General features: G+C 40.5%; 2 protein-coding genes across 3 annotated transcripts in view; both read right to left on the bottom strand.

The window, feature by feature from the left end:
- rhbdl2 (rhomboid, veinlet-like 2 (Drosophila)) overlaps positions 1 to 6,106 on the bottom strand; it is a 9,532-nt gene extending 3,426 nt beyond the window's left edge. The window contains exons 1-5 of one of the 2 annotated variants that reach the window (XM_005736081.1): positions 5,948 to 6,106; positions 4,173 to 4,416; positions 2,410 to 2,558; positions 1,204 to 1,316; positions 600 to 700 (exon numbers count right to left, since the gene is read on the bottom strand). In XM_005736081.1, coding sequence (XP_005736138.1) covers positions 600 to 700; positions 1,204 to 1,316; positions 2,410 to 2,558; positions 4,173 to 4,403 — 594 coding nt within the window. In that variant the 5' untranslated portion in view covers positions 4,404 to 4,416; positions 5,948 to 6,106. The other variant, XM_005736080.1, reaches the window with a different exon arrangement.
- A 725-nt stretch (positions 6,107 to 6,831) lies between these two features.
- akirin1 (akirin 1) overlaps positions 6,832 to 11,272 on the bottom strand; it is a 14,695-nt gene continuing 10,254 nt past the window's right edge. Inside the window, exons 2-5 of the mRNA XM_005736079.1 lie at positions 10,270 to 10,416; positions 8,663 to 8,791; positions 7,470 to 7,541; positions 6,832 to 7,375 (exon numbers count right to left, since the gene is read on the bottom strand). Of these exons, the coding sequence (XP_005736136.1) occupies positions 7,365 to 7,375; positions 7,470 to 7,541; positions 8,663 to 8,791; positions 10,270 to 10,416 (359 nt within the window). The 3' untranslated portion in view covers positions 6,832 to 7,364. The remainder of the gene's footprint in view (positions 7,376 to 7,469; positions 7,542 to 8,662; positions 8,792 to 10,269; positions 10,417 to 11,272) is intronic.

Genomic DNA, 11,272 nt, shown 5'->3' with positions numbered 1-11,272 from the left:
TTGTTGATTAAAAAACACTATATCGGATTCATATCGGTATCGGCAGATATCCAAATTTATGATATCGGTATCGGACATAAAAAAGTGGTATCGTGCCATCTCTAGTTAGATTCTACCCCTGACACTACTTCCTCTTTTTCAGATTGCACCTTCTGCTTAAGATACAGTCCACCTGTGTGCACCTTCCTCCACTCATATGTTGTTGTTTTTTTGCAGTAGGTATTCACCACAACCATTTCCATCCTTTTTGCAAAATCCACCACGATCTGTTTTTCTGCATTTCTGTCCTTGATACCACATCTATGAACACTTCACCTCTTTTCCCTTCAGCTATGTATCTAATCAAGCCTGATCCAATCACCAATATCTATCGCTCTGACTTAAATCTCTTCACCCAACTTATTCCCAAATTCTTCTTTCTCTTCTGACACCCAATCTGTGGGGCATATGCTCTGACAAAATTCAACATTACTACTTCAATTTCTAGTCTTTACCTACAAGACTAACCTGTAGATCATGTCTCTTTACTACCTACACCATATTGCATTGTCACATGAAAAGAAAATACAGATTTCCTGATGAACTGCTGATGAACTTACCACCACAGCGTTCATGAAGTAACCACCGAGTAGGGCATAAACACCCCCAGAAGCCCCCACCAAGGCACTGAGAGGGTCAAAAATGGAACTGGCCAGAGACCCTAAGGGAGAAACATCCACCGCTTTAACACTCAAACACGAGCATGAACAGGAAAATTAACTTCAGAAAGGCTGAGTCTCAGGAAGGGAGGCTTGCTGACATCTGGTAGTTAGAGTCCCAGAGGACTGGGGTCATGGACAGAGCCGTCTCTGCCATACTGCCTAGGAAAGTAGACATCGTGATGCTTTGGCTTGGCCCCGCCATTGCAACGACTATTCCACACAAGTTTGTGAAGTGGAGAATATTCCTGATTGGACATCATATATCAAGATTAAGGACCTATACCTGGATTAAGAGTCACATCTGGGCAGATAACATCAGACTTGTACGATTATAACTGGACGATAGTCCCAGATTAGCCTCAGGGACATAGCAGCAATCCAATTTAAAGCCAGACCAAACCATCATGGCACTTTGTGTGTCCTCTATCCTCTTTCAGTATTCCACCAGCAGGTGGTTCTCTGTTTTGAGGCTGTTAAGTGAAAGAAAAAAGGTAATTCTCACCTGCAAGAACACCAGAAAGATAAACCATCCCCACTTCAAATCCTTTGTGCACCAGCTCCAGTGCGATTCCTACCACCAGTTGCATCAACAGGTTGCCCAAAATGTGCTGCACACTAGAAAATACAAAGTAGGCAATAAGTTCTTGGCCATTGAGATGCAGGACAGCATGATGGACAAAATAGCATGAACACAGACAGTTCTTTTTTAGATCGCTCATTCTGAAGTGTTAAGCCTGTTTAAACTGGTTTTATTAGTAAATCAGTTGCACAAATGTTACTTTAAGAGACTAAACTTGGTTTGTTTGTTTCTGCACATTGTTCCAGAAGGATACTAAAGCAGTTTGCAGGCCAGATTCAAAGCAATATACAGTGCGTTTATTCATGGGGGGGAAAAAGCCAGGGCAACAACACACCTCAGGTAAGTATTTTTAATAGTTTTGGACAATAAGAGTGTCCGCGGCAATAAGCTCTATATGATTTTGTCTACACACAGCATACACTTCATTGTTGCTTTTGGTCTTTTCAGAGGTTTTTGTTACAGAATATCACCCGCCTTAAACTTTAGGGTTTGTTTTTTTCAGTCAGAGCTGGTTAGACTGTTGTTCCTCTTTGCTAATAGCTTTCCTGTGGAGTCATGATGTTTGGTTTTCCGGTCTTTCTGCAGCTTATGCACTAATGACTTCTTTCTTGCTGCATCCAGTACATTTGCAGTGGTTTTACAGCCATGCCAGACAATTACTACCAAGATTCCATGCAATTCTTTAACATGACCTGAAGCTCAACTTGAGTTTGCATGATATCCATGTGCCTGCACTGGTTTCCTCTTGGTTGTAGGTGTGGGAGGTGTGACTGTCTGCCTCTCTCTGTGCTATCCTTGTAATAAACCTTTGATCTGTCCAGGGTGTGCCCCCATTCTCACCCCATGGCAGCTGGGATAATATTAGTTATCCACCTTCATGAAAAATTACTCACCTCTGTGGTGAGTAATTTTGAAGGGCTACTGCTGCAGCTAAAAGCTCAACATTAAAAAACACAAGACAGGATGCTTTAGGCAAAACCTGCAATCTCAAAAGTGACCGCTGGGTTTAATTACCACCCGTGAGTGGGTTTTATCCACATTTTTTAAAAATGTTTTTCTGGGGGGTTTTGCACTGATTAGAGCCTCACTCGTGTAATTAACATATTTAAAAGCTCTACCCATGCTTACCCGGCGTGGACAAACATGTAGGAGATAAAGCGCCATGCCTCGTTCCGGCATTCAGGCTTGTAGGTTAAAGGGCTGTTCCAGATGCCTTCATCCAGGGTCACCCACTGTTTCTGTGGCTTCCACACAGCATAGTAGATAAATACAGCCAACTGATGAATGAAATAGGGTGGATACAAAACATTAGACATGAAGTATGAGCGTCTAAAACACTGTAGAAAAGATATCAGGGTCAAGCTAAATCTAATAGCTGTGAAAAAAACAAAAGAATGAGGGAATTAGACATACAGATGTTGAGGTTTGCTTTACAGAGACATGTTTCCCACTAACTTGACCTCAAAACTCCTCCCAGTCTGATGATACAAAGAGTCTACATGGTTATCTCTATGAGTATAAAGCAACAACACGCTGAGAAAGTATCCATGGGCATTCAAATGCAGCAACACTGGACATCTGTGAGCCACAAAGAGAGCTGTTCATTCCTAAGTTTGAACAAGGCAACATGCAAACAGAGGCAACAGGCTTCACACCAGCTCTCACATTACAATATAACCAAGTGGAAAACTGACTTGGTTATCTCAGAAGCCCTCATGTGCTCACAGAAACTGAAGCATAAACAGACAATCTATACCGCACAGCAAGCCACATACAACTAAGCCTTTAAAAATACTCCAAAGGACACTAAAAAAGTGAAGAGATCCAGTTAAGTGACTTCAAGGAGCAAAGGTGAATCCTAACAAACACTACTCAGCTACAGCTGCCAATCAAAGTACCCACACGCCTAACTCCAGTATCCAGATAGGCGAGTTATACTGAAATTCACCACCTCTAGTGTTGTTGTGACGGGGGACAGTATCTGCACAGACCAGGCTGTAAACATGAAAGTTGGGCATTTTAACATGGGAGCTTTGTTACATGTGGCCAAGTAGAGGAAGTCTTCCTCTTGGCACTTTGTGGCTCTTTAATTTTCAGCCCCGGAAATTGAGGCTGGTATGTAAACAAGCTCGGTGGCGTTAGCTCCCAGGTTAGCACTCCACCCTCTTGTCTAAATATGATCACTTCCCGCTCCAAAAAATCAAAATGGCAGAAGCCATAAAGTTCTGGCAACAAAGCCAGAAAGAGGAGCTCACATTGGCACTATGAGAGCTTACAGTGATGTGTGTTTAACATAGAGGCGATTTTAAATACACTCCCTGTAACCTTGACTTAATAATGTACATCATAAATAACTCTTTGAGGTCAGAGTAAATCAACTGATGAGCTACCAAATGTTTTTATTTAACTGAATCTGAATGAAAGACACACTGGCTTTCTGTGGAAAAGCTTCTCCCAGCAGTGAAGCTCAGTGTAACCTGAAGCTACCGCTGTTTTCACTGATAACAATGACTTGATGAATCTGGACATTCAGAGGAGGCGGTGCAGATGTTGAAAGACATGGAAAGAAAGAAATGCCCAACAAAGCTTCTCAGTTTAAGGCTTCATCTTTGTGAAAACACACATTTTCAAAGATATACAAACAGTCAAATAAGACACAAATAATTTCTCATTAATATCTGCTATCTTATCCAATTCAATCCAACTTTATTTATAAAGTACTTTTAAAAAGCCAGCACAGGACCAAAGAACTGTACAGTAAATAAGTTAAGAACAAAAGAACAACAAAACAGTACTATTAACAGTTACCCTGAATGTATTTAATACTAATGTAAACCAAAATCACTGTCCTAGTGCCTGTACAGTATCAATGTGTGCATATGCAGAACTACCTCTGCAATACTGATGAGGATGATGAAGATGGGGGGTGGAAAGCAGTTGGCACGTTCCAGGTACTTTTCGCGCAAGTGTTCTGGGAGCATCCATTTGGAGACAAGACGGTGGAACTTCTCAAAACATCCCATCTCCAAGACACCATCCGGTTGCTCCTCTTCATCCCCCGGCTGCCTCTCATCCGTTTCCACAGGAAACGGCTCCTGCTGCTCCAGGTCATCGTCCGCCATCACTGCTCCAGCCCTGAGTTAAAAGTGAATTCTAAGTTAGTGTAAAAGAAATTTGAGTACTACTGGAAGCGGGAGCTGCTTTTTAAGCTTTTAAAATGTGGATGGAAATTAATTTAATAAATAGTATGTGATCATTTCACATCTATTTATGTCTTGACAGCCACGTTCTGTTAGATTCTCTTTTGCTTTCATAACTACCTGAATTCTTTGTCACACAGAGCTAGAAACACCTGCCTCTGCGAGTTTAGCCCATATTGCCAAGAAAAGATCCCTCACACCATTAATCCACCACCAGCCTGAATCGTTGACACAAGGCCAGATGGATCCATGCTTTCATTTTGCATTTTTATTTTTGTTTACACCCAGTAGCCGATCCTATTTTCCTCTGACACCAACAATTATTATAATTCTCTTCTCTTCCCCCCCCTCAGACTTCTTTAGATTTCATTTCGTTTTAAAGGTCTAGTTTCTTGTTTCAGTTTCGCTCCGATTATTGAGGAATATTTAGGTTTGTTTTTTCTCCTTATATCCGGAAGTTTTTCGGGAGACGACACTTAACAGGTTTTGAAAAAGGAACCAAAACAAACACATCGTTTTGTGAAGGCAGCTGACTCTCAGTCATGTCCCAGAACAAGTAAACATCCAATATTCAATAAAGCCTCCTCCGGGTTGTGCGCAAGAAAATTGACTAAAGAAATGTTTTACTTAGATCAGTTATGTTTCAGCTGATTATTTCAGCCTTGTTTACAAGAGCTGGCCTGAAGCTGGGTGTCGTCTTTAATCGTGCATTTCAACTACATGAAATACACTGAAGGTTACTGTAAGCATTAAACTAACTTTTAAGACTATAGGCTGAGATTCTAATTTATTATTATTAATAATGTTATTTTATGGCACTTCCTTCCGTGTTGCCTACATTTGCACAGTAACAGTGCAGGGTTACCGGGTGCTGTAGCATTTCCTGTTTTCTGGGCGAAGTCTGATTTTTAGGGCTCGGTGACTGTCGGCATTAAGAGGCTTTGGATTACATTCGCGCTCGTATCTTCTTGGATAGCTGCGTAAAATAAATACATAAAATAAATTGATCATCACGAACTTTGTCTAACTCACCTTAACCTTCAACAGGAAGAGAGAAGATGGCTCCAGGCGGTGCCAAAGAGACAAATACCGACTTCTCCAAACTAAATCAAACGACTCCAAGTCCTGAATGAAAGAGCTGATCGGTGAGAACTGGAGTTAAACAGTAACCTACAGCAATGTTTTGTGGGTTTTTTCTCCCCCTGTTTATCTTAGTCCGGCCATGCTTTCGGACGACCCGCAGAGCTGCCTTCTTCAGACTGACCCTCCCTAAGAGACTGAAAGAAAACGCTTAAGCCCTTGTTGATAATTATAGGCCTTTCATTGCTTTTTTCCTGCAGGAAGCTTCCTTCTTCCTACGCGACATAAACAAACCCCGATGCTCCCCTTCTTCTTCCCAGCTACAGCACAGCTGTGTTTTTTTCCCCACAAATCCCAAGTTTCCAAACCGCGCACAAACAGCCTACCTGTTCCCCTCGTGCCACACCTGTGGTCAGTGACGTCACAGACACGGTAGTGCTTCGTCCCAAGGAGCCGTGGCCTAATCCCGACCAACACTATACAACCACCCCAGCGTCCAACCACACATAGAAAAGAAAATACTCTTGAGTAGAAGCGTGGCTCATTCAAACTGATCAGTGTCAATAAACTTCACTCAGGTCAGAGACCCGCTTTAATATTGAGGTTGTAGTTCTCCCAATCTACCACAAGGGGGTGCTACAGCACGCAAATAAGGCTAATAGACGGGATTATTTTTAGAATCAACGATTACAGTAGCTAAGACACCAGTTGTGAACAAGTCTTAATGGCCATACAGTTCCCATTTGAACAAGTCATCAGCTCCGAGATTTCAACATAAATAGGTTTTATTATTATTATGCATGGATGAACTCATGTTAGAGGTCTTTTGCTAAATTCATCAATTATACTCCATTAATCACAGCTCCTCTATTTTTCTGTACAAAATGTCAGAAAATTCAAAAGCAAAAGCAATAAAATTCAAATTTAGTCGTTTATCTACATTTAATTATAACCCTTGTTTTGTTTTTGAAAGACAAGCCAAACCGTAGATTAAAAAACAAAAACAAAAAAAACCAGCAGTATTCTTCAGGATGATAATTTCCAATAACCTGTTTTAGGTTAAAATGATGTTCAACATAATTTTACTCAAAGTTCAGTCATTTAGGTGTGCAAAGAAATACATTTGAGATGATACAAAAAAAAAAGCATATTTTATGGTCAACATGTCACAAAAGAGCAACTATTACTGACCTTATGATGAGATGTTGTGGCTTAATGTGCACATTATTAATATAAATATGGAGCTTTAAAGAAACACCCAGACAACATGTTTTAGTCACAGAACTTTTATTTTTTTCAAAAGGGAGAAAAATCCACATTTTGGGTAAGTTTTGTGAGGAGGGAGGTTGGGAAAGGGGGGACAGTAAAGTGGGACAAGGTGAGAAGCAGGAGCCAGTAGATACAGCTGCTGGAAGGTTATACAGAACGGTCACAAGCCAATAAGCTTTTTCTACAGCGCTGGCAAGAGATTCAACAAACATCTGCTTTAGTGAGGAAGTCCAGAAAAGCATATTTGAAAAAAAATAAAAGAGAAGGGGAAAAAAAAAAAAAACAACAAAACAAACAAAAGATAGCGGGCTTCATACAGATTTTCTCTCAGACTTTTCTAAGTTTGGCCAGCAGCAATAATTTTGAAGTAAGAAACCAACTTCTGGATTAAAAAGTGGATAAATCATGGCACCCAAACAGTTTGAGAAGGGACGAGGGGGCGGTGTTAGGGAAATAAAATGTAAATCAACTGGAAGGAGGCAGTAGAAGAGCAGCCATCTTATTAGAGGAAGCCGGGATCACACGGATGTGAGCTCAGGACACATCTGAAATACAAAATAGTTGTTATTTTAAGAGAGGCAGTCCTTTTTAACTGAGAACAGACTTAAAAACAAAGTAAATAAAGATAACAGTACTCACAACTAGCAGGTCGAGCTCCGTATCTTCGCATTATCTGGTCTTGTGTGAATTTTACAAAAGATTCATATTGTTCTGAAAAGAGAAGAGGATGGAGGTGAGGGTGTGTGCCACATTCTGCAAACATCAAATGGGTGGAGGAACGAGTCTTCATTTTCATTAAGCTAAGTACCTGAAAACTGATTCACAATCACATTTCCAGGTCTTTTAATAAAAACTGTCCATAATAAAGCATCAGTAGAACTACTAAACCTCACCGACACCGTTTTAATCAGTGTACCTCTGCTACAATTGGCTCCCTGTAGTTATGTGGAGGAGGAAAAGTCAACTTTAGAGCAGCGCGGATAAACATTACTTTGAGTTATACTCAATGGAAGGACAAAAATATCAGTAAAGTACAAACGGTTTGGCTCAGACCACAAATAGCTGCTAACAACGACATTGCCACTTTCCTAGAACTGACAGCAAGCCAGTACAAACGTAGCAACCAAGAACCCAGAGTGATGTTAAAGCAGAGTGTTTGCTGACCCCTGCAACACTGTTCTGTGTGGCTTTCGGCCTCGATAAAGCAAAGACCCTGTGTGTTCTCATTAGCACAGGCATTTGTGTTAGTGTGAGGGGCTGCACACTATGTGATAATGCACCTGGGGCCATGTCACAGAGCAATGCAAAAGTAAAGACAAGCTTAACAAGTTTTCGTTTACAGGAAGAAAAGAAGTAACGTACTTGTGTGTGCAACAGTCAACACTGCTTTTAATAAACATAATGTGTGATATGTAGCAGATCGTCTCACTTCCTGTATACAACAAGCCCAAGTTGGAATTTGGAAGTTTATAAACCCTCCAAACACTCAGGCCTGAGTCAAAACAGAGAGCGCACTTTTTTTTAAAAATTAAATTAACCGTTTTAAAGCAGACATACTCAAATGAATGCAGATTTGCTTTTGTTGCCAAAAGACATTTTATATCCTCTTTATGTCTTTGTTCCCTCCAGTTGTTATAAAATATTCATCTTGGGATTTAATAGCACATTTAAACTCCCCAGGAAGCTACACACTGTAAACGCTTCGTCGTGAAAATCTGAGAAACACTAAAGACGAATGCTTGTCACACTGACTGTACATCATCCCCGGAATATAAAGGGCACTGTTCATATTAGAGTTGTTTCAATTTTATTATTAAGGAGGATTTTTTTACCTGCAAGTTTTGTATTAAGGATCTGTTCGTACTCCTCCCGGATCTTCTCCTCGTGGTCTTTGAGCAGGCGCTCACACAGGTAGCTCACCTGCCTCAGCGTAAACGAAGGCTGGTCCTTCCTTGAGGCACCTGAGGAAAAAAGCAAAACAAATCAGATCAGCTATAAATAAATAAATACGGCAGAATCACATCTATGGTGCAATACCCAGTCATGGGCAGAAACATCCTCTCTAAGCTAATAGCTGCTCAGCTGGCTGCAGAATTACAGCTCTGTGTCCTCTCTCACCTCAGAAAGACCAGGAGGGTCATGCAACACTAATGCTGCCTCTTTCTGAGTCTCCCCAGCGTCTCTGCCAGGCTCAAACTGGAGCCGGCTTTAGCTCGGTGATTCATTACAAAGTGGTCTTTGAGGTCTGCTATGAGCCAAATAGACTAAAATGTTTGTAAGTCACAGTGGAGGATGGCAGAGTGGGGATGAAGGTTAAAACAGTGGCCTCGCAGACAGAAAGAGGCCAGGTTAGTAACAGTGCAGTCATTGTGATCTACGAAGTCGTCCTGCATAGAGTCACACAGCACACAGACCCAAAGCCCTGAGGCTTGGATTACACACAGTCACTGGGATTTTTTATTTTTTTATTTTTTTTACTTTATGCACCAAACTGATAATGTAACCACTGCTGAATGGAACAACTTGAAACAATGCCTGTAATTCCATCACATCTGATGCATTGCATCACATAAAATAGCAGTGGGCCAATTTTTTTTTATGGAAGCCACATCAAGCTGCACAAAGCAGACGAGGGGGGGGAAAAGTCAACTCTTTTAGTGAATCTGATCTATGAGCTTCAGATTTAATTCTATTTTATTGTATTTGTATAGTGCAAAGTCACAAGGGTCTTTTTCCTCCTGACCATGTAATAACATGACAGGTCTCTTTAAATTATGTATGTATTTAAATAATCCAATGTTAATCTAAAAAAAATTTCCAACTGAAACGCATACGTTACAGTCAACAGCACTTGGATAATATGCCCATGATGCATGTATTCTCTGTGTTCACCCAAACTTTTATCGTATCTAGTGGATAAGAGTGACTCACCAGCAGCAGGTTAGATTTGGGACAGAAGTAAAGTTATGTCAAAGGGTGATGATGATGGCGATCAACAATGGTCAACGTGGCACTGATAGAAACTGTCTAAACTGGCAAGCTATCTTATTTCACCAATGATAAAGTATATTATTGACAATGATATTAATTAAGTCCATCTTCCCCTCTATAAAACATCCACATATAACAAACACTTGCAACACTGAGGTATCTTGGCATGCATGGCTACATGTAAAGAAGCTCATGCCCTGACTCCTGTATGCTTTCAAATTGGCGTGTTTCTATGCAACAACAGGAGTCACCCAGCCCCACGCAGAAGTCAACATCTCTCATCAACACTTGGAAACCGTTTATCTGCCTTTCTTGAAATTGTGCAGTGAGTGTGTTGTGCAGCTGTGTGTTTTATTTATTTATTTATTTGTCTTTATGCTTACCAGAAAGGGGGGAAAAAAGGAAAAAAATGCATGGTGCAGAAAACCAAGTTTATTACGTCTCCTACCTGGTGGGGAGCTGGGAGCATTGAGAGAGGAGCTGGGGCTGGGGGCATCACTGGAGCTACAGGCCTCAGTCTGGTTGAAGGCCCCTTCCAGTTGCCGCCGCCTCTGGATCCTGCTGTACTCCTGACGGAGGTTCTGGAAGATTTGCTCTGCGGGGGGCAAACAGGAAACAAGAAAAACAGGATTAAAAACTTACTCACACATGCTCCCAACACTGAGACATTTGGTCGTAGAAATGATGGTCAGTGTAAATTATCTAGAAGTATTTGATGCAAACTTTAAATGTCCACATTTAAATAGCAGAATAAGCCAACTTTTGTTTTTCGCACATAGATTGGTTCCAGGAAAAACCCTGCTTATTTTCATTAATCTGTTCTGTTGTTAAATTCAAGATCAACCACAAAGCAAAGTTAATATAATCCAGCAAAAAAAACAAAGAAAAAACAAAACAAAAAAACCAGGAGAAAAAAACAAAAACAAACACTTTCCATGTGTTCTCTGTTAGCCAATATAGGCTAAAATATTGACAGAAGGAACAGATGTGCACTAGATTGACATTAATAACATGACTAACACAGCTGTAACACATACACAGCCAAACAAGGTCTTTTTTGGTTTTTAAATCGTATGACTATCATTTTCACTTCTCTTTCATACAGTTTCCATAATAGCAGTGTGTGAAGCCAAGTTACAACTAGTGCAAATGCTCAGACCTAAACAGCAACAGAAATCACTTCTTTACCAAGGTACCCAACCATTGTCCTTCTATAGTCTGTTTAGCAGTTTTTGTGAAAATGCAGTACAAAGTGATTAGTATTGTTGTACAAGCTGCATGAGTCATGCATTTTTAGCCTAAGAGAAACATAAGTACAGTAACAGGCCAGCTATATACTGTGCATCTATAAGTCAGTCTTATCAAAAAATATTACTTGGCACCAGTATATTAATGCAAGTAGAGCTGGGCGATATGAGATTTTTTCATATCACGATATGTTTTTTTCATTT

The sequence above is a fragment of the Pundamilia nyererei genome, unplaced genomic scaffold (genome assembly GCF_000239375.1).
Source record: "Pundamilia nyererei isolate P.nyererei 1_Seehausen unplaced genomic scaffold, PunNye1.0 scaffold00067, whole genome shotgun sequence".
Taxonomy (NCBI): domain Eukaryota; kingdom Metazoa; phylum Chordata; class Actinopteri; order Cichliformes; family Cichlidae; genus Pundamilia; species Pundamilia nyererei.
Note: the sequence above shows the minus strand (reverse complement) of the source record. Positions and strands in the feature narration are given on the sequence as shown.